The sequence below is a fragment of the Salvelinus fontinalis genome, chromosome 28 (genome assembly GCF_029448725.1).
Source record: "Salvelinus fontinalis isolate EN_2023a chromosome 28, ASM2944872v1, whole genome shotgun sequence".
NCBI lineage: Eukaryota > Metazoa > Chordata > Actinopteri > Salmoniformes > Salmonidae > Salvelinus > Salvelinus fontinalis.
Genome location: NC_074692.1, coordinates 9,609,218 through 9,632,035, shown reverse-complemented (window position 1 = coordinate 9,632,035; position 22,818 = coordinate 9,609,218). Strand labels below are relative to the sequence as shown.

The following is a 22,818-nucleotide window of genomic DNA, read 5'->3' as shown; positions in this document are numbered from 1 at the left end:
ATCTACAATGGAATATATTACAAAATATGATTAGCTATAGAATAATAGTTCCACACACACCCACTTAAGTTAGTTAGAAAGTTTACATCATGCAAGGAGTACTAATGTTAAAGTACACTGACAACTCCACCTTTACAATCAGACTTTGAAGTTCAAGTATGTCACGCGTCACAGTGCCAAAGTTTGTACATGTAAATAGTGTTTGTTTTTTGGGAGTATGTTGGACAAATAATCCTGAGATCCTTTTCGATCCAAATATTTACTTCTCTTATGGATCTGCCAAATGGCAAGGCTCCAAGGAGAGTTGGACCATGGTCAACGCAACTATTTGGAGGCATCATCCAGGTGATCACAACTTCCAAACGTGTCATATTTCAGTCAATATAAATCCATGACACAAGTGATGAAATTGTTTCCCAACTAGAAATGCTTGAGATTACAACATATGGAGAATTTACACCTCTTCAAAACCTTAAAATCTTACAGTGACGGTTAACAATCTTAGGATGCAAACAAGCCCATTTCAAACTCATTTTCATATTTTGAATACGTTAATACTTCTTCTTTCATATACTGTATACAGTACAGTCTTGGTAAGGTCTATTTATTATCAAGTGTTCTGAACCACATACCACATTTATCAGAAGACAGTAACATGAAGATGGAAGATGGTACAATAACTCCTTGAGAGATGGTCCTAGAGCCAAGAGGACATATTTGCCAAAGAAGTTCAAAGATGTCAAATAAAATCAAATTGTATTGGTCACATACACAAGGTTAGCAAATGTTATTGTGAGTGTAGCGAAATGCTTGTGCTTGTACTTCTAGTTCCGACAGTGCAGCAATATCTAACAAGTAATATCTAACAATTCCACAACAAATACCTAATACACACAAATCTAAGTAAAGGAATGGAATAAAAATATATAAATATATGGATGAGCAATGTCAGAGCGGCATAGGCTAAGATGCAATAGATAGTATAGAATACCTATACATATGAGATGAGTAATGCAAGATATGTAAACATTATTAAAGTGACTAGTGTTCCATTTATTAAGTCCTTAGTCACTCCCACCTTAGCTAGCTAACGTTAACGACAGCACTGGGTTGCATTTGTTATAGTGATAATAGTCATACTTTAATATCTGGCTGACATATTTTGTCATATGTTTAATTGACTTAGTTGGCCCAGCGTCGTAATTCATTTATAAATCCCATCATTGTATGGTTCGGTAGTTGGGATGTCCTAGGTCTCTCTCTGATAAAACACAAAGGAAGTGCTTCTCAAAAGAGCAGGCTTGCTTCTCTAAGCAGAATGCTCTGCAGCAGGCACACAGGGAGCATGTGGCTGCAGTGGAGCACAAACTCAAACAGCATCCTGTGACTCTGTACCCACATTAAGAGCATGGCATGCCCCCAGAGGTGAGTGGCAGGTAGATGGTAAGACATAAGCGCTTGCTTAGGGCGCCAGGCCACAAGGGGACCTGTCATGCCAAATAGTGTCCACCTGCCAAAAAGCATCCCCCCTGCGTCACAGGTGGGAATCCCATTGTAATGCAGTGGGGGACACTCCTTGGCAGGTATTATTTAGCATGACAGACCCCTGAACAAAAATAACTCAGTCGGGATCTCGACTTACTATTGAGAGTAAGAATAGTCTTGCCATCTATCTTAATGTGTAGTAATCATTGCCGAATATCAACCGGACATGCAGGGCATGTGCCCTGACCTTAAGTCATTCTTACTTGTTAGACATTCTCACTCAGATATCATATCAACATGGCATAAGTCATTGCAAAATGTGTAGAATTGCAGTAAAAATCCTCTCTCCACCGTCAAGAGAGGGGCCATGAAAATGTTTTGCCGTGAGGTGGGGGCCCCCTCAACCAAATCTCACTTAGAGCCTGTCATGCCAAATAATGTCCCGCAGAGGGGGACACTATTTGGCATGACAGGCCCCCAAAAGGCTAGAGCCGACCCTGATCAACTGGTATAAGTACCAGTGATGTATTATATATAGCCAACAGTCTGTGCTGTTGTTAACCCTTTTCTTTTTTTTCTAAAGGATGTACGATTCCTGCCCAAAGAGCTGCAAGCAAAGCAGAGCAGTGCCAAGGAAGACCAGATAATTTATGTCAAACGACTGTGCTCCACATCTCAAGAGGAGGACATCAAGAAAGTCAAGCTTTTCTGTGACTGGGTCGCCTCATTGGTAGGCACAGTGAACACAAACCGGCCATGACCATAAAGAAGGTGAGGAGGACTGCGTACATAAACACAGGAAGTAGGGGTTCTGAGGGTGTGGCAGCACCCCCTGAAAACTCTATTTTCTTCACTGAAGTAGTGCACTGGGCCTTTACTAGTCCTGTATTAGCAGACCGATATAGCAGTCTGTATTTTCTTCTTGTTTCCTGCCTACGTAAAAAATAAAATATATATATAAATATATATAATGCTCATGCACTGAGGATAGGAAACAGTCACCACCAATAAATCCCCTATAATTGAGAATTTCAATAAGCATTTTTCTACGGCTGGCCATGCTTTCCACCTGGTTACCCCTACCCCGGTCAACAGCACTGCACCCCCAACAGCAACTTGCCCAAACCTTCCCCATTTCTCCTTCTCCTGATGTTCTGAAAGAGTTGCAAAATCTGGACCCCTACAAATCAGCCGGGCTAGACAATCTGGACCCTTACTTTCTAAAATTATCTGCCGAAATTGTTGCAACCCCTATTACTAGCCTGTTCAACCTCTCTTTCGTGTCGTCTGAGATTCCCAAAGATTGGAAAGCAGCTGCGGTCATCCTCCTCTTCAAAGGGGTGGGGACACTCTTGACCCAAACTGCTACAGACCTATATCTATCCTACCCTGCCTTTCTAAGGTCTTCGAAAGCTAAGTCAACAAACAGATTACCGACCATTTCAAATCCCACCGCACCTTCTCCGCTATGCAATCTGGTTTCAGAGCTAGTCATGGGTGCACCTCAGCCACGCTCAAGGTCCTAAATGATATCTTACCCGCCATCAATAAGAAACAATACTGTGCAGCCATATTCATTGACCTGGCCAAGGAGATTGACCTGGCCTCTGTCAATCACCACATCCTCATCGGCAGACTCGATAGCCTTGGTTTCTCAAATGATTGCCTCGCCTGGTTCACCAACTACTTCTCTGATAGAGTTCAGTGTGTCAAATCGGAGGGCCTGTTGTCCGGGTCTCTGGCAGTCTCTATGGGGGTGCCACAGGGTTCAATTCTTGGGCTGACTCTCTTTTCTGTGTACATCAATGATGTCGCTCTTGCTGCTGGTGAGTCTCTGATCCACCTCTACGCAGACGACACCATTCTCTATACTTCTGGCCCTTCTTTGGACACTGTGTTAACAACCCTCCAGACGAGCTTCAATGTCATACAACTCTCCTTCTGTGGCCTCCAACTGCTCTTAAATACAGTAAAACTAAATGCATGCTCTTCAACCGATCGCTGCCTGCACCTGCCCGCATGTCCAGCATCACTACTCTGGACAGTTCTGACTTAGAATATGTGGACAACTACAAATACCTAAGTGTCTGGTTAGACTGTAAACTTTCCTTCCAGACTCACATCAAACGTCTCCAATCCAAAGTTAAATCTAGAATTGGCTTTATATTTCGCAACAAAGCATCCTTCATTCACGCTGCCAAACATACCCTCGTAAAACTGACCATCCCACCGATCCTCGACTTCGGTGATGTCATTTACAAAATAACCTCCAATACCCTACTCAATAAATTGGATGCAGTCTATCACAGTGCCATCCGTTTTGTCACCAAAGCCCCATATACTACCCACCACTGCGACCTGTATGCTCTCGTTGGCTGGCCCTCGCTACATACTCGTCGCCAAACCCACTGGCTCCAGGTCATCTACAAGACCCTGCTAGGTAAAGTCCCCCCTTATCTCAGCTCGCTGGTCACCATAGCAGCACACACTCCAGTAGGTATAGCTCTCTGGTCACCCCCAAAGCCAGTTCCTCCTTTGGCCGCCTCTCCTTCCAGTTCTCTGCTGCCAATGACTGGAACGAACTATAAAAATCTCTGAAACTGGAAACACTTCTCCCTCACTAGCTTTAAGCACCAGCTGTCAGAGCAGCTCACAGATTACTGCACCTGTACATAGCCCATCTATAATTTAGCCCAAACAACTACCTCTTCCCCTACTGTATCTATTTATTTTGCTCCTTTGCACCCCATTATTTCTACTTTCTACATTCTTCTACTGCAAATCTACCATTCCAGTGTTTTACTTGCTATATTGTATTTACGTCGCTACCATGGCTTTTTTTTGCCTTTACCTCCCTTATCTCACCTCATTTGCTCACATTGTATATAGACTTATTTTTCTACTGTATTGACTGTATGTTTGTTTTACTCCATGTGTAGCTCTGTGTTGTTGTATGTGTCAAACTGCTTTGCTTTATCTTGGCCAGGTCGCAATTGTAAATGAGAACTTGTTCTCAACTTGCCTACCTGGTTAAATAAAGGTGAAATAAAAATAAAATGTTCAACAGAGCAAACCAGGAACTAAAAGCCCCAAATATGGAGCATGGTTCCTAGATGCTAAAACATGGAAGTAAAGAGATGCTGATGACCCATTACGAGACCCCAATATCATCCCTGAGGACATTGAGTTTCCACCAGAACCAATTGAAATGGTGGGTCTTTGATCTAACTCGTCCTTGTTCTTTGTGGGTATTTATGAGACAAATGATTTTGAGAGACCATCAATCCCCCTTGACATTTCAGTTCAAATGATCTGAAATTCTATTAGATGCATGGGACTCGTGTTCATCATCCGCACGGGGCTGCGGGTAGGGTATGACAACATTGCTTCACGTTTACGTAATGACTGCTTCCCAGCACAGGCGTTAATATATATATATTTTTTAATCTAATTATATACAGATTAGTTGGCTTTTTAACTTGGACTTTTCTTCTATTTTTCAGTTTCTGAGTCTTGTCTTTGCAGAAGAGGAGCGAGACAATTGATCAAGGCCAGATGCAGCAGGCACTGCTTCAACACGGAAAGGGAAATTGGTCATTCAGGCATGTTTCAATAGGCATTATGTAGGTCAGTTTCACAATAGTACACAGGAATAAGACACTATGCTGGTAAAAAAGAAAAATTAAGATCCATTAAGATCCAGTTTTTCATGAGTTTCCAGATCATGTTTAGAAAACATTGACTGTCTGTCAATGCATGTACATCACAGATCATCCAAGATGGCGTAGCAGTGTAGACGTCTTTGTCCTGTCGTGTCCCGTGTCCCTTGTATATATCTTTTTACATCTTTTTCTTCGCATATCTTTTAAAAATACTTTCTTTAACCTCAACTTCTAAATACTCTCCTGCAACCCGCCTCACCCAATGTGGCGTGGATCTGCTTTTTTCTAAAGTATTTCTATTTACTTCTGATCTGGAATCCATCTACTGAAGATAGCCAGCTAACTGCCTACCAGCTATCAGTTAGCAAACCATTGCTAGCGGTCATCAGCTAACCTTTAGCTCGGAAAGCTCTCGCTAGTTCGAACAACGTGACTAAAACCAGAGCATAACGGACCTATTTCTCTCCATATCCCCGGATTCCTACCGCAAACTCTGAACATTTTCATCTGGATCTTCGCAACTAGCTAACCACAATCCTGGGTGACCACTCCTGGCTAGCGTTTCCATCCCGGAGCAAGCACCAATTAGCCTGAAGCTAGCCCGGCTAGGGCTCCTGTGCTACCACTGAAGCCCACTCCTGGGCTACAATATCCGGACCCCTTTACTGCCGGTACGGAGCACGGAACCCCGCCGATCCTCTACGACTGGAATACCGACATAATCTGCCCGAGGACTCCAACAGGCCCCTCAGGCGTGACGCCCGCTGAAGGCCCATTCTGCTAACCTACTAGGCCTGTTAGCTACCTAGAGCTACCTGGAACCCTACTAATTCCACGACTGGTCTATCGACGTCACCGCACGAAGAGGCAAAAACAGACTCCCCCCCCATCGCGACGTCCCCCAAAGGCTAACTTGCCTGCCCCGGTCTGCTAACTGCTAGCTTATCTTGCAGCTAGCGCAGCCAGGAAGCTAGCACCAGTTAGCAAACACAATTCTACAATTCACAACCTCTCTTTCGCCATCGCTATCCGGCTTGGATTCTCTGTCGACACGACCACGTCTGGTCTGCAGACGTGCCCTCAACCGGTGCCCTCAACCGGCCTCCGTCTGAGCAGACCCCCTCCGTCTGAGCAGACCACCCCCCCGGGCTACTAACTTTAAACGCGTGCTAGCTTAGCGGAGGCCTCACTGCTCCATCTACGGCTGCCCCCTGGACACTATGATCACTTGGCTACATAGCTGATGCCTGCTTGACTGTCCATTAATTCATGGTACTCCATTCTGTTTATTTGTGTTTTATCTGTCGGCTCTGTGCCTTAACTCAGGATCTGTGTGTAGTTAATCCGACCCTCTCTGCCCAGTCGTCGCCATTTTTACCTTCTGTTGCTGTGTTAGCTGACTAGCTGCTGTTATCTCACCTGTTGTTTTAGCTAGCTCTCCCAATCATGACCTGCAATCACTTTATGCCTTATTGTATGTCTCTCTCAAATATCAATATGCCTTGCATACTGTTGTTCAGGCTAGTTATCATTGTTTTGGTTTGCAATGGACCCCGTAGTTCCACTCTCCGTACCTCTGATACCTCCTTTGTCCCACCCCCCACACATGCGGTGACCTCACCCATTGAGACCAGCATGTCCAGAGATACAACCTCTCTTTTCATCACCCAGTGCCTGGGCTTGCCTCCGCTGTACTCGTGCCCCACCATACCCTGGTCTGCACATTATGCCCAGAATCTATTCTACCACGCCCATGAATCTGCTCCTTTTATTCCTTGTCCCCAACGCTCTAGGCGACCAGTTTTGATAGCCTTTAGCCGCACCCTCATCCTACTACTCCTCTGTTCCTCGGGTGATGTGGAGGTAAACCCAGGCCCTGCATGTCCCCAGTCACCCTCATTTGTTGACTTCTGTGATCGAAAAAGCCCTGGCCTCATGCATGTCAACATCAGAAGCCTCCTCCCTAAGTTTGCCTTACTCACCGCTTTAGCACACTCTGCCAACCCTGATGTCCTTGCCGTGTCTGAATCCTGGCTTAGGAAGGCCACCAAAAACTCTGAGATTTCCATACCCAACTATAACACTTTCCGTCAAGATAGAACTGCCAAAGGGGGAGGAGTTGCAATCTACTGCAGAGATAGCCTGCAAAGTTCTGTCATACTTTCCAAGTCTATGCCCAAACAGTTCGAACTTCTAATTAAAAAAAAATAATCTCTCCAGAAATAAGTCTCTCACTGTTGCTGCCTGCTACCGACCCCCCTCAGCTCCCAGCTGTGCCCTGGACACCATCTGTGAATTGATCGCTCCCCATCTAGCTTCAGAGTTTGTTCTGTTAGGTGACCTAAACTGGGATATGCTTAACACCCCGGCAGTCCTACAATCTAAGCTTGATGCCCTCAATCTCACACAAATCATCAAGGAACCCACCAGGTACAACCCTAAATCCGTAAACATGGGCACCCTAATAGACATTATCCTGACCAACTTGCCCTCCAAATACACCTCTGCTGTCTTCAATCAAGATCTCAGCGATCACTGCCTTATTGCCCGTATCCGCCACGGGTCCACGGTCAAACGACCACCCCTCATCACTGTCAAACGCTCCCTAAAACACTTCTGCGAGCAGGCCTTTCTAATCGACCTGGCCCGGGTACCCTGGAAGGATATTGACCTCATCCCGTCAGTTGAGGATGCCTGGTCATTCTTTAAAAGTTACTTCCTCACCATATTAGACAAGCATGCTCCGTTCAAAAAATGCAGAACCAAGAACAGATATAGCCCTTGGTTCACTCCAGACCTGACTGCCCTCGACCAGCACAAAAACATCCTGTGGCGAACTGCAATAGCATCGAAGAGCCCCCGCGATATGCAACTGTTCAGGGAAGTCAGGAACCAATACACGCAGTCAGTCAGGAAAGCAAAGGCCAGCTTTTTCAAGCAGAAATTTGCATCCTGTAGCTCTAACTCCAAAAAGTTCTGGGATACTGTAAAGTCCATGGAAAACAAGAGCACCTCCTCCCAGCTGCCCACTGCACTGAGGCTAGATAACACGGTCACCACTGATAAGTCCGTGATAATCGAAAACTTCAACAAACATTTCTCAATGGCTGGCCATGCATTCCACCTGGCGACTCCAACCTTGGCCAACAGCCCCGCCCCCCCCCGCTGCTACTCGCCCAAGCCTCCCCAGCTTCTCCTTTACCCATATCCAGATAGCAGATGTTCTGAAAGAGCTGGAAAACCTGGACCCATACAAATCAGCTGGGCTTGACAATCTGGACCCCCTATTTCTGAAACTGTCCGCCGCCATTGTCGCACCCCCTATTACCAGCCTGTTCAACCTCTCCTTTGTATCATCTGAGATCCCCAAGGATTGGAAAGCTGCCGCTGTCATCCCCCTCTTCAAAGGGGGAGACACCCTGGACCCAAACTGTTACAGACCTATATCCATCCTGCCCTGCCTAGCTAAGGTCTTCGAAAGCCAAGTCAACAAACAGATCACTGACCATCTCGAATCCCACCGTACCTTCTCCGCTGTGCAATCCGGTTTCCGAGCCGGTCACGGGTGCACCTCAGCCACGCTCAAGGTACTAAACGATATCATAACCGCCATCGATAAAAGACATTACTGTGCAGCCGTCTTCATCGACCTGGCCAAGGCTTTCGACTCTGTCAATCACCATATTCTTATCGGCAGACTCAATAGCCTCGGTTTTTCTAATGACTGCCTTGCCTGGTTCACCAACTACTTTGCAGACAGAGTTCAGTGTGTCAAATCGGAGGGCATGTTGTCCGGTCCTCTGGCAGTCTCTATGGGGGTACCACAGGGTTCAATTCTCGGGCCGACTCTTTTCTCTGTATACATCAATGATGTTGCTCTTGCTGCGGGCGATTCCCTGATCCACCTCTACGCAGACGACACCATTCTGTATACTTCCGGCCCTTCCCTGGACACTGTGCTATCTAACCTCCAAACGAGCTTCAATGCCATACAACACTCCTTCCGTGGCCTCCAACTGCTCTTAAACGCTAGTAAAACCAAATGCATGCTTTTCAATCGTTCGCTGCCTGCACCCGCACGCCCGACCAGCATCACCACCCTGGACGGTTCCGACCTAGAATATGTGGACATCTATAAATACCTAGGTGTCTGGCTAGACTGCAAACTCTCCTTCCAGACTCATATCAAACATCTCCAATCCAAAATCAAATCTAGAGTCGGCTTTCTATTCCGGAACAAAGCCTCCTTCACTCACGCCGCCAAACTTACCCTAGTAAAACTGACTATCCTACCGATCCTCGACTTCGGCGATGTCATCTACAAAATAGCTTCCAATACTCTACTCAGCAAACTGGATGCAGTTTATCACAGTGCCATCCGTTTTGTTACTAAAGCACCTTATACGACCCACCACTGCGACCTGTATGCTCTAGTCGGCTGGCCCTCGCTACATGTTCGTCGTCAGACCCACTGGCTCCAGGTCATCTACAAGGCTATGCTAGGTAAAGTGCCGCCTTATCTCAGTTCACTGGTCACGATGGCTACACCCACCCGTAGCACGCGCTCCAGCAGGTGTATCTCACTGATCATCCCTAAAGCCAAAACCTCATTTGGACGCCTTTCCTTCCAGTTCTCTGCTGCCTGCGACTGGAACGAATTGCAAAAATCTCTGAAGTTGGAGACTTTTATCTCCCTCAACAACTTTAAAAATCTGCTATCCGAGCAGCTAACTGATCGCTGCAGCTGTACATAGTCCATCTGTAAACTACCCACCCAATTTACCTACCTCACCCCCATACTGCTTTTATTTATTTACTTTTCTGCACACCAGTATCTCTTCTTGCACATGATCATCTGATGATTTATCACTCCAGTGTTAATCTGCTAAATTGTAATTATTCGATTTATTGCCTACCTCATGCCTTTTGCACACATTGTCTATAGATTCTTTTTTTTCTACCATGTTATTGACTTGTTTATTGTTTACTCCATGTGTAACTCTGTGTTGTTGTCTGTTCACACTGCTATGCTTTATCTTGGCCAGGTCGCAGTTGCAAATGAGAACTTGTTCTCAACTAGCCTACCTGGTTAAATAAAAAAAAATCCTGTTACCTTGAATAAATGACATATTTTATGAACAACAAGAGATGCTAGCCTGTTTATCCTTCTGTCATCATATTTGGTGCCAATCTTGCTGTGTTGAACGTAACATGCCATGGACATTAGCAATTTGAATGAATAATAAAAAGACAATTCACAATAATCAGAGTGCCTTCATTTAAATACAAGTTTATTTTTGTTACACATGTAGACATTCACCCAGAGCCTTGCTTGTTATAAAGCCTCCCTTTGTCTTTGAACATCAACCTCCTCTCCTGACCCTTTATCATAGAGGACATATCTGTAAAAAAAGAAAGAAAAAAAAGAAAGCCTCACAGAAAGTGAGTTTGTCAAATTCCACCTTTAGGACAATCCTGTTTATCGGACACAAACAGCAAATGGAATTTCACCGGATTAAATCAGGAATTCATGTTTTCTGACATTTAAATAAAAACAGACGGGTTGGTTGTTTAGCAACAAAACCGATGCATGCTCAACAATGGGGCAAAACAGACGGGTTGACTTAGACAACATGTAAACTATACTTTGTCTCCAATGTTAATTTAAAAACAAATACATTTGCACAATGAGCACTTATTGTCTCACAAATACATTGATACAGTTGTTGGTTAGCTAGCTTGTGAATTTTATCCATATTAGCATTGACATGAAATCAGTCAAAACAAGACATGGTATCAAGAATAAGATGAAACGAGTCAATTGTGATTCCCCACATGGCAGTTTGTCATTGTTGGTAGCTATCTGGCCATCCAGAATCACAACAAGTCATGGACTTCTGCCCCATTGAAGCGTGTGCACCGTTTGTGACGTTGTCAGCTAAACCATCTATTTATACAGTGGGGCAAAAAAGTATTTAGTCAGCCACCAATTGTGCAAGTTCTCCCACTTAAAAAGATGAGGCCTGTAATTTTCATCATAGGTACACTTCAACTACGACATACAAAATGAGAAGAAAAAAAATCCAGAAAATCACATTGTAGGATTTTTTATGAATTTATTTGCAAATTATGGTGGAAAATAAGTATTTGGTCACCTACAAACAAGCAAGATTTCTGGCTCTCACAGACCTGTAACTTCTTCTTTAAGAGGCTCCTCTGTCCTCCACTCGTTACCTGTATTAATGGCACCGGTTTGAACTTGTTATCAGTATAAAAGACACCTGTCCACAACCTCAAACAGTCACACTCCAAACTCCACTATGGCCAAGACCAAAGAGCTGTCAAAGGACACCAGAAACAAAATTGTAGACCTGCACCAGGCTGGGAAAACTGAATCTGCAATAGGTAAGCAGCTTGGTTTGAAGAAATCAACTGTGGGAGCAATTATTAGGAAATGGAAGACATACAAGACCACTGATAATCTCCCTCGATCTGGGGGTCCATGCAACTTCTCACCCCCGTGGGGTCAAAATGATCACAAGAATGGTGAGCAAAAATCCCAGAACCACACGGGGGACCTAGTGAATGACCTGCAGAGAGCTGGGACCAAAGCCTACCATCAGTAACACACTACGCCGCGAGGGACTCAAATCCTGCAGTGCCAGACGTGTCCCCCTGCTTAAGCCAGTACATGTCCAGGCCCGTCTGAAGTTTGCTAGAGAGCATTTGGATGATCCAGAAGAAGATTGGGAGAATGTCATATGGTCAGATGAAACCAAAATAGAACTTTTTGGTAAAAACTCAACTCGTCGTGTTTGGAGGACAAAGAATGCTGAGTTGCATCCAAAGAACACCATACCTACTGTGAAGCATGGGGGTGGAAACATCATGCTTTGGTGCTGTTTTTCTGCAAAGGGACCAGGACGACTGATCCGAGTAAAGGACAGAATGAATCGGGCCATGTATCGTGAGATTTTGGAGTGAAAACCTCCTTCCATCAGCAAGGGCATTGAAGATAAAACGTGGCTGGGTCTTTCAGCATGACAATGATCCCAAACACACCGCCCGGGTAACGAAGGAGTGGCTTCGTAAGAAGCATTTCAAGGTCCTGGAGTGGCCTAGCCAGTCTCCAGATCTCAACCCCATAGAAAATCTTTGGAGGGAGTTGAAAGTCCGTGTTGCCCAGCAACAGCCCCAAGACATCACTGCTCTAGAGGAGATCTGCATGGAGGAATGGGCCAAAATACCAGCAACAGTGTGTGAAAACCTTGTGAAGACTTACAGAAGACGTTTGACCTCTGTCATTGCCAACAAATGGTATATTACAAAGTATTGAGAAACTTTTGTTATTGACCAAATACTTATTTTCCACCATAATTTGCAAATAAATCATTAAAATTCCTACAATGTGATTTTCTGGATTTATTTTTCTAATTTTGCCTGTCATAGTTGAAGTGTACCTATGATGAAAATTATAGGCCTCTCATCTTTTTAATTGGGAGAACTTGCACAATTGGTGGTTGACTAAATACTTTTTTGCCCCATTGTACATCATGAAATTGACCAAGCCGCAAGCCAATATCCTCTTTTTCCTGATTACATTCCTATTAAAGATGTGTCTGCTACACGAGGCAGGGAAGGACAGACATAAGTCTGGATTCTCACAACTGTAGAGTGTAGACAACATTGGTATCTAGGCTAATTCAACTCTAAATACAGATTCAGTTCTTTAGCACTGATGTCAGTCCCCGACCACTGCACAACAGTCATATGAACTCAAAAAATGGTGTCTTTGCTCAACAAACCTTGGTTCTTCATCTGCAAGTCATCCACCATGTTTTGAAGGCTGTCCAGTTTTCCTTGCAAGTGCTTGCATGTGTGTCCTGTCAACTCAGCCTGCGGATTGGCCACTGGACAAACATGTCAAGTGAAACCACAACTCACTCAGAGGTCAACAGATTAGAGTTCAGAAATGCAAACATTATTACGACGAACAAACTGTAGTAACAGAGGAACTCCAAGCCCATTTAACTGGTGCAAAGGCCTCAGTCATCTCCCACATTGGTTACACAACAGAGGTGTAATAATACCGAAGGCAGTAGGACTTACAGGTGCACATGTCTGCAAGAGGGCTTCCTGCCTGAGGCCTGCTCGGTTGTAGATCCGTGGGGCTGTGGTCAGTAGTCAGGAGTGAGTGTACAGGGGACGTGCGGCCCAGTGCCATGGCTCGAGGTGACGATGTGTAGCAAGGCAGAGATGAAACAAAAGAGAAGTCCTGGCCTGTAGAAATAGCAAACCATGTCTAAAGTGGAGGAAAGATTAACTGATCGAAATAGTGTATTCCTTAATCATATTACGTTTGAGGGGACCACAGGGATGATAAAGGAGACTAGAAGAGTGATACGAAACGTGTGAAATAAGGGAAATGAAGCACATGCTTTGTTAACTGTGTTTAAGTGGTTGGTCGTACCAACAAAGACAAACTCACTCTCGCTTGAGAAGGTGCTGTTTAAATTCCGCTCATCCAGATCAGTTGTCCTAAGGAGGTGAGGCACACCACTACACATATTGCATACACAAACATGCATTAGAACGATGCAACAGACACTGCACATGCATGTGGCCTGAGGAGTAGAAAAGCCAAGACACGGGTATGGGCCCGGTTGCCAACTGCCATGCTCAGGTAGTCAGACACAGAGGCTCTTACCTGCTGTAGGGCCCCTTTGTCGTTTTGGCATTGTTTGTAAAAAAATTGGTGACTTCATTGCTGTAAGATAAATATTTGATTGTATTACATTTAAATAAGAGGCTCCACATTATTTTAGTTCATGGGTTGATTGAGAACCAAATAGAACACAATCTTTGTAAACATTTGAGTAAAAGGTCACTAGTGGTTGTGAAATAAACAGATTGGTGCGCACTATAAAATGTGGGGTGAACACCAATAACACCGTGACCTCTAATGGTCACATGATCTCTAATAGATGACTTACAGGGTGGTCCTGTGCGCTCTCTCTTGAGCAGACGTCCTTTTGATAATGCTGGTGTGTGGTCCGGGGTTCTCAGAAATCACACGTCGCAGCTCTTTGACTAGAGAACGCAGCTCCATAGTGGGGCTTTCAAGCAGCCGCTGAGACTTCAACTGCAAGAGGGGTGAAGAGGTGCTGTGTAAAATACCATTATGGCCAATACCAATAAGGACTACAGTATATTCTACACAGAAATATGTTGTTTACTATCTGGAATCCCTCCATGCTTTGAATAAATTGGCTTAAATCCGGCCGTTCCAGAGTCAAGTCAAACGGTTGATGAGCGAGTCTGTCGTGCTACCACAGGAATGCAATCAGGGTGTGTTTTTAATTTTGGGGAAGTCAGATGTGCTGAGCTTGTATCTTTGTTTTCCACAGCTGAATAAACAGCAATAAAGCCAGGCCCTGGGAGGATTGGAGCCATTTTGTAGGAGATTTCTGTATTGATTTACCTCTAGCAGGAGGTTAGAGCGGTGCTGGGTTGAGGGTAGTGCATTCCGGGCTGTTGGGCTTGTAGGGGAAGAACGCTGAGCATTCCCTGTAACTCGCAGGTTTTGACCCTGCACCTCCTGCTGAAAAGACACAGCACTTGGAAAAAGCACACAGTAGAAAAGGTAGAGACAGAAACAACAAAACATCATATGCATTAGACCTCTATAGAGGCAAATGGACACCCGTCTTACTGAACTGTACCTTCACATCCTGAGCATGCTGCAGCTTCAGTCGCACAAACGCCTGCTCTTGCAACTGGATGAAGTGTTGACAGTCAATAACGCTCCCAGACATCTGAGGAACGTAGCAAGTGTAAAAAAAGGGGGTCAGTCAAAGCGTATATATATATATATATATATATATCTCCATACTGTGTGATAAAGTGAGTTTACATACAAGGTAGAGCCACACCACCTTGTGTAGGGTTGCCTCCAGTTTGGCCACTTTCTCCCTGAGCCGTCTCTCTAGGGAACGGACGGTCTCCAACTCAGCTGCCATCTGTCTCTTCTCCTCTGTGACTGAGGCCAGCTCCTGGACCTGCCGCTTACTCTCCAGACTCTGGTAATGCTTTTCCTGGGAAGAGAGAGACCATATTGAAATGGTAGATTATTATACATTTAAGTAAACACTAGAATCCATTGTTGTTTAAAATCCTTACATAATTAAGGACACAGTCATTTTTTTCTGTGTGGAAGCCAGGGCATGTGTAATAGTAAGAGAATGGGGACTAACTCAGAATTTGGAGTTTTGCATCATGGAGCCCTAAAGCAGACCGTCAGGTGTTCCTACCTGGCTCATTTTGTCCATGGTTTCCTCCAGTAGTTGGATTCGGCCCTGGAGAGAGTGGACCTGGTCTCGCTTAGTTTTTATCTGCTTCTGCATTCCCAAGGCAACCTTCAGGCCTGGACAGAAAAGGGGAGGCAGGGCAGAGGGGACAAATCAGTCAAGGTTCATCTACTCTCATCTCTTTCTGTCTAATCAATGGAGGGGGGGGGGGAATTAATTAAAGCCTCTATTAAACTGAAATTACATTTACATCCAAACTTGTTTTCCAGGATGCTACTAAGAGGCATCCAATGTTAAAAAAAGTTATTTTTTTAACGTTATACAGATTAAAACCAACCATTTCTGGTGGATTGACAATGGATTCCTGTTAAAAGTATCCTGTTTTTTAAATGAAGCGATAGAGTTGGTTACAATTCCAATTTCATCCTCCAGAAGAGGCAGAACGAGTATTACAGCAAATAATATGGTTAAAACTCCAATGTACTGATAGAGAAAATACCAATTTTCTTGGAAAATAAAAATGTATAAGGAAGGTATCATGTTTATGAATGACATTGTAAATAAAGACAGTAAAATTGTCACACAAGCTATTAACAAAGGTGTAGGCTCAATACAAAAGTATAACAAACTCGTCACAGCTCTGCCACAAAAATGGAAGAGGCAATTGCTCAAAAGAGAAAGGAATGAATTGGTTGGTCTGCCTCCAAAGAAAATCCATGCATGGCTTAAAATGACTAGTATAAATTGTAAAATGTATCAGTTTTACTTAAGGTCGAGAGGTTTGACAACTATGCCAAGGCATCGGGTTTATGAACTGATAGACAAAACAACAAGCGACACATCAATCCGTTGTTTTCAATTATAACTATTATATAAAATTCTCGCCAGAAAAAGGCGGCTCAATATATGGGGCATTGAACAGGCATCCCTGTGCAGACTCTGCCACTAGGAAACACAACCAATAGATCATCTCTTTTGGGTCTGTCCTTCGGTGGCTCACTTTTGGTGTCAGGTCCAGGACTGGTTGTTAAGTCATAATGTCTATGTTCAGATGGACCTACAAACTACTGTTATGGGGATCTGATGAACCACGATCAAACAATTGGAAATATGGTTATACTCTTAGGTAAACAATTTATTTTGGGGGGCAATCTCGATAGAAATGGTACAAAGAGAGGTTTAGACCCTCGTAAGACACCACAGTAAAACAGATGTATATATTGCAAATCAAACAGTAAAATGGTAGTGTACTGGGAAAGATGGGTTAGTCTGGAAATATGTTGGTTGGAAAAATGTATTTCTTCCAGAGCCATTTACTCATCCGTTGTAATAGTCAGTTCTCTCAACTAAAAACCTCATGCCTAAACAGTGTATATTTCCCATAATCATACAAACACAAAATTCTCTGCTATATTATAAATGTTCTCCGTGATGTTTGTCAGATGTGCAGTGCTGACCATGTCTGTCCGCCTCCTCTAGGGTCCTCCTGGCCTGGTCCATCTCAGCCCGGGTGGTCTTCAGCTGGGCTTTGAGACTCACCACCACACCCTCCTGCTCCTCACTCTTACTGCTGTGGAGCCTCTTCAACTCCTCATGCTCCTCTGGACAACAGACAGATGGACACACACACACAAAGCACAATGAGAGCTTGGTGAACATGAAAAACATACAGTACATGCTGAAGTGTTTTTCCAACACAGCGTAGAAACGTCATCATTATTCTTGCCTTTTGCCACTAAAGACCTGTATTACCCCAAAGACTGGAGAAATGGAGGCCGTTATATCTAATCATTGAAAGGTCTTCAATATTACAGAATTAATAAAGATCATAATTCATAGAGAAACGTTAACAAATAACGGTTTGGTCACAGGAGTAAAACATTTCATTGGATAAATCAAGGACACGACGTCAACACAATCGTTTATGTTGATTAGGGAGCCAGCCGCAAGACGGATAACCACAACACTATGCTGCTGATGAAAGAACTGACAGAGTGGGTGCCTCTCATTTTATCTGTGCACGGGGAATATTGTCATATGAAAGCCATCTAGAATGGCAGCTAGTGTACCTGTGAGGGTGACCAGTTGCATGCGTTGCATCTCTAGGTCAGCGGTGAGCTTCTCTTTCTCCAGCTTTAGCTCCTTGTCACAGTGGCTCTGTTCAGACAGGCCAGCCTGCTGCACTCGCCTCTCCTTCTCCAGCACTGCCAAACGCTCCTCACGCTGCTCCAAGTCTGTCTGTACAGGGTGGGACACAGCAGGGTTTGAACATTATTGGTAGGATAGCTTTGAAAACACACCCAAAAAGAAAACATTGGAGTATTATAATCCAAGACCAGGAACAATTATTGGTGTTAACTGAGGATTCCATTTAGCAGCCTGTATGATCTCTGGGCCAGAGGTGGAGGAAACAACCAACCATGAAATTAAAGTAGGATGATGCAAATAAACTATGATCAAAACTAAGTAGTCAACTAACTCTAGCTAACTAACAAACCAACCCTTAGCTGTTGGATCTCCAGCTTGTGCTCACTGAGCTGGTTGCTGAGGCGCCTCTTCTCGTCGTGCAGGGAGTCAATGCTACGTCCATGCTGTACCGTCATCTGGGTGGTGCTCTCCATCTGCAGCCGCAGCAGGTCCACCATCTTCTCCCGGTCCTCCAGCTTGAGCCTCAGCACCTCAGTCTCTGCCCTGAGGGCCTGGCAGTGGCCCTGGGCCTCCTCCAGCCTGGCCCGGCCCTGCTGCGCCTCCTGTTGCCTCAGCTGCAGCTCCCTGTCCCTCTCCTCCAGCAGCGCCTGGACCCTCTTTAGCGCCTGGTCCCGGTCCCCCTGTAGGGCCTGCAGTCTCAGCTCCTCGTCCCTGGCCCTGTTCAGCTGGTCTGTGGTCAGTTTCAGCTCCCCTCGCAGCACAGCCAGCTCCTCCTGCTGCTCCCATTGATGCTTCTCGCCCAACACCTGGCAGAGGAGATACAAAATTATCAGTGTTTGACAACTAAAGCCTTGGTGTCATTTTTATAAAAAAAAATACATTTAAACAAACAGCTCAAGGCTTTTAATTTCATTCTCACCTGAGCCTCCATCTGTGCCTGGCAGTCGTCTTTGAGAGATCCCACCAGAACTTCCAGCTGCTGCACCCCCAGGCGTCGCTCCTCCAGCTCCCTGCGCAGCCCGTCGCTGGTCACATTGTGGCCCGTGTCCCGCTCCCACAGCTGTTTGGTCTCCTTCTCGTGGGCCAACTCCTCACGAGCCTGCCGGAGCGCTGACTAACTCCACACATAACACAGTACCCACTCATCGCTGTTTGTGTTCATATGTTTGGATTTATTCAAAACATTTTATTTTATCAAAGCCACATTACCATTTATATATATCAAATACATTGATAGATGTAGGCTTTCTGGAATTGAAAAAATGTGCAGTGTGCTTTTTCCACAGCAACAGGGAGCACACTATGGCTGTATCCTCCCTGTTTATGTCTGAGGCTGGGCTGTCTTACCGTGAGCTGGCAGAGCTGAGAGTCCAGCTCCTCTGCCTGCTGGAGAGATCCGTCTCTCCCTCTCTGGGCCTCCTCCACCTGAGACTGGGCCTCAGCCAACTGCTTCTCCAGAGCACTCACCTGGCACACAACATCATGACAACCCAAACCTTCGGAACCTTCACATAGAATATTGCAATGCAGTGGAGGCTGCTGAGGGGAGGACAGCTCATAATAATGGCTGGAACGGCACTAATGGAATGGCATCAAACACATAGAAACCATGTGTTTGATACCACTCCACTGATTCCGCTCCAGCCATTACCACGAGCCCATCCACCCCAATTAAGGTGCCACCAACCTCCTGTGTTACAATGTCTACCTCCTAAACTTCTGTTTGAATAGGCCAGGGCCACTTTCATTATTCTAATAATTTAAAACACAATAGGGATATGTAGCCATTACCTTGTCTTCATGGACCCGCTGGCCATCCAGTAGATCGGAGCGCAGGATGGAGAAAGCTGACTCCAAGTCCTTGACCTGACACTGGTGCACCGAAGCCTGACTCTCACCTTGTTTTCTGATCAGAAGGAAATAATACATGTTTTTGGACATTTTCTGAAAGATAAGACTGATGTCTTACAACTAAATTAAAATATAGGTGATATAATTCATTTGGGGGGGAAAGAGAGAGCTTTGAATTGAATTCAACTCAACTCAGGAAATGTGTAGATATTGTATTGCTAGTTAATTCACGTCTCTCACTGTAACAATTCCACCTGGACACACAAACATGAGGCACGGCTTCGGGAGCTGCTCAATTTCTCAGTCAATATCGCCACCTCCTGGTCATGACGAGTAATAAGCTGCTCCAGTCTGGAAGAGAGCAAAGCAAGCCAAGCAAGGCAACTTGACATGTCGCCTCAAGGAACTTATGTCATAAACATACTTAGTTTTTAAAAAATCAGAGAAGTGAATGAATGACTAATCCCAGGTAACCCAAGTGACTGAGGCAAGAATTGTCAAAAGTTAATGAAAAAGTACTTTTCCCTTTGCTCCTTCAACCGTATCTCTGCTTTATCTTGGCATTTCTGTTCTTGAGTCTCCATCTGCTCTTCCACCTGGCACAATGAGTTTGGAATAGAAAGATACAATATCAAGAACAACATGTCAAACCTTTGATAAAAGTGTTTCGAGTGGCATAATACATAAGACTGACTGTATTACCAGCCGGTATCTTTCTCTCAGATTGTGATTCTCATGCTCCAAGTCCTGTAATACTTTCTCCACCGCAACTCCCAGTGCGCCATGGCTGGTGTACAAATCGTTTCTACACCGTTTCTCATAAGCCAACAGTGTGGAGTGAACCTCCTGTAGTGTACGCTCCATTGACTCTGCTTTCCTGCTTTGTGACTTTGCTTCCTCCTCAGCCTCCAGTAGCCTCTGGTCCCCTGTCTGTTTATTGATTTGCAGCGCTCTGATTATTGCATGCATTTTCCCCATTACATCTGCCTGTTTTCTGCTCTCTTTCATTCTGAGGGGCAAAACAATTAACATTGACGCAACTTATATCTTTTACTTCCTTACTTTTACAGTTAAAATGAGCTGAGATCTGTCCAAAGGTATACAGTACAAATGGCCTACATTGCAAGGGTTTTAGCATGAAATACCTTAGATCAGTCAGGGCATCTTTCTCAATCTGGACCTCATGCAACTTTGTCTGTAGCTTGATGATGGACTGACGCAATTTGAACTTCTGCTGTTCATGAAAAGCACACATCTGAAAAAGTATTAGCAAATGTGCTGCAATCAATGGCAACTCTGTGGCACAGAATTGCATGGCTTTTGATTTGAATAATTTAGTTCAGGAGGCCTCCTTCAACCAGATTATATCAACAACTCTCAGCAGGAAAGGAAAATAAATAGTCCTCCATCTCAGACTAACCTCACTCAGCTGCTTTTGGAGCTCCGACACCTGCTGAGAATAGTCCTCTATTACATTTTCCAAAACATCTTTCCCAGGGAAGGTTACGCCACTTCTGACCACCTTCAGATCCAGGCCATCTCCGTCATATGTAAGAGGCTGGATCAAAGACGGTCGGTATGGAGACAGCACTTCTGAGTTCTCCTCCGATGAACCATCTGTTAAAAAAAAAAAAAAAAAAAAAAAAAGGGAGCAATAGGGAAAACGTATCACAGCAAAGTACTACTGGTAGTTCCAGAATTCAAAATAGGTTAGTGTCATATTCTGATGTGTTACTGTATAGAGCTAGTACTAACTAGCTAGTGTATACGCTTTGCAATGGCTATATTTTTATTACTGATACAAGAAAACCTCATACTCACCCATAAAAATGGGAAAGTAATTTATTTGTGAGGGTGAGCTGCTGGGAAATGTGCATCCCATTTGCTCCATGGCAATTTTAGTTGCATGTTCCACCTCTTCTTGCAGCATTTGGGTCTCCTTGGTTCGTCTGTTGAGCTCCTCACTGTAAAGAAAGCCAACCTAACAAATTTGCTTCCAAATGGATGATGGTTCATGGTGCAAAAGGCAGACTCTTTTCAAATACAGGTAGGTAGCTAACGTTAGCTACGGATAAAGTAATCCTTCTGACCCCCCCCCCCCTTAAAAGATTTAGATGCACTATTGTAAAGTGGCTGTTCCACTGGATATCTTAAGGTGAATGCACCAATTTGTAAGTCGCTCTGGATAAGAGCGTCTGCTAAATGACTTAAATGTAATGTAAATGTTAGGGTTTTGAAAAAGGAGGTAGGGCAGTTAACAGGTAACGTTAACGTGTTATCTAGCTAGAGAAACTTAAAGTGGAAAAATTACCTCAACTCATCCAGATTCTTGTACCTTTTAGGGACAGTACTGGTGTCATTTGTACCTGCAAGGTAGGGGTAGTTATCTTAATTAGATATCCAAAGGGGGTGGCTCAGTGCTGCCACTGCTGATGGCGCTAGGGATCAGCACTATGACAAATAAGCGTCCCTAGCTAACGAGGTTATAACTAGTTAGTCGGGTTAATTGACTTACTTGTTGTTGTTGGAATCTCGTGCAATAATCCATCAAACAATTCAGACGATTTATGGATAGATAAATCACTATCTTTATGTATGGAATTTTGAGATACAGATGACATTATCCGTTGGTTAGCTATCTATCCTTGTGGGATAGCATATGCAAATCCATAAACGCCTGCAAGCTACAAGTAACTACTATAACGTTAGGGAAGCTTAATCGCTCGCCATGGAAACCGTTGATTTCGTGCTTTCTTCAGAGTTGGTGGATTTTAGAAACGTTAGCTAGCTAACTCCACAAACTTGTTCCTGAAACATGTTCCTGTCTTTATAGATACTATCTCAAGAACTAACAGAAATATATTTACTTTACTGTTAAATAGAAAATATTAAAGGGTAGTAGAACCTGTTGTCATCCACCGGTGCCCGATGGATGTTGTAGTTCTCGAAGTTTACGAGACGACAGTCGTTGAATCCGCAGTTCATGCAAAGATTTTATAACTAATCCAAGACGGACCACAGCCGGTAGTTTTCAATGGGGACAAATGAGTCATAGTGGGCAGAACAAGCAAGGAGGTGGGCAGAGCCACGCCCGAGCTAGCGAGATCCTATTGGCGCGTTCTAGCAAGTATTTTCATGTTTTGTTCGGGAACGCCTACTCCGTGCAGTGCGCGTGTGCAATACCTAAATTCGCCTTTGCACTCCTTCTAAACAACGCGATTTATTTTTATTTGGCAAAGGATAACGTCTACAAAACTTCGTCCACTCTGCTCATAACATATTATAATTTTAAGAATAGAAAACCTTTTTGAGATCAAATGTTTCATCGATGAGAAAATGTGCAGAATGTCGGACAAAATCTATCT

General features: G+C 44.3%; 1 protein-coding gene across 7 annotated transcripts; it reads right to left on the bottom strand.

Moving 5' to 3' along the window:
* Positions 1–10,411: 10,411 nt before the first annotated feature.
* Positions 10,412–22,812, bottom strand: LOC129826081 (coiled-coil domain-containing protein 158-like). Of its 7 annotated transcripts, none has more exons than XM_055886398.1 (24): positions 22,359–22,812; positions 21,765–21,819; positions 21,275–21,417; positions 20,874–21,070; positions 20,599–20,708; positions 20,156–20,462; positions 19,973–20,049; positions 19,694–19,804; positions 19,394–19,508; positions 18,950–19,069; positions 18,522–18,716; positions 17,956–18,408; positions 17,524–17,692; positions 16,912–17,055; positions 15,458–15,570; positions 15,065–15,241; positions 14,870–14,962; positions 14,629–14,748; positions 14,141–14,289; positions 13,855–13,914; positions 13,636–13,706; positions 13,257–13,427; positions 12,953–13,057; positions 10,412–10,549 (listed from the first exon to the last, which is right to left on the bottom strand). In XM_055886398.1, the coding sequence occupies exons 1-24, from the start codon at positions 22,366–22,368 to the stop codon at positions 10,464–10,466; spliced, it is 3,351 nt and encodes a 1,116-aa protein (XP_055742373.1). In that variant the 5' UTR covers positions 22,369–22,812; the 3' UTR covers positions 10,412–10,463. The 7 variants fall into 7 exon arrangements, 6 of the variants coding, with proteins under 6 accessions (XP_055742373.1, XP_055742369.1, XP_055742370.1 ...); XM_055886394.1 differs by having other exon boundaries at positions 21,969–22,421; XM_055886395.1 differs by having other exon boundaries at positions 14,629–14,745; positions 21,969–22,420.
* Positions 22,813–22,818: the final 6 nt, after the last annotated feature.

Bases quoted from the DNA above. Each gene is read 5' to 3' on its own strand.
- LOC129826081 (XM_055886394.1), bottom strand. From the start codon at position 22,074: ATGTCATCTGTATCTCAAAATTCCATACATAAAGATAGTGATTTATCT. The intron at 19,070-19,393 runs GTAATGGCTACA...GTTGTGTGCCAG, and splicing joins AGCGGGTCCATGAAGACAAG to GTGAGTGCTCTGGAGAAGCA. The intron at 17,693-17,955 runs GTTGGTTTGTTA...CACCCTGTACAG, and splicing joins TGGAGATCCAACAGCTAAGG to ACAGACTTGGAGCAGCGTGA.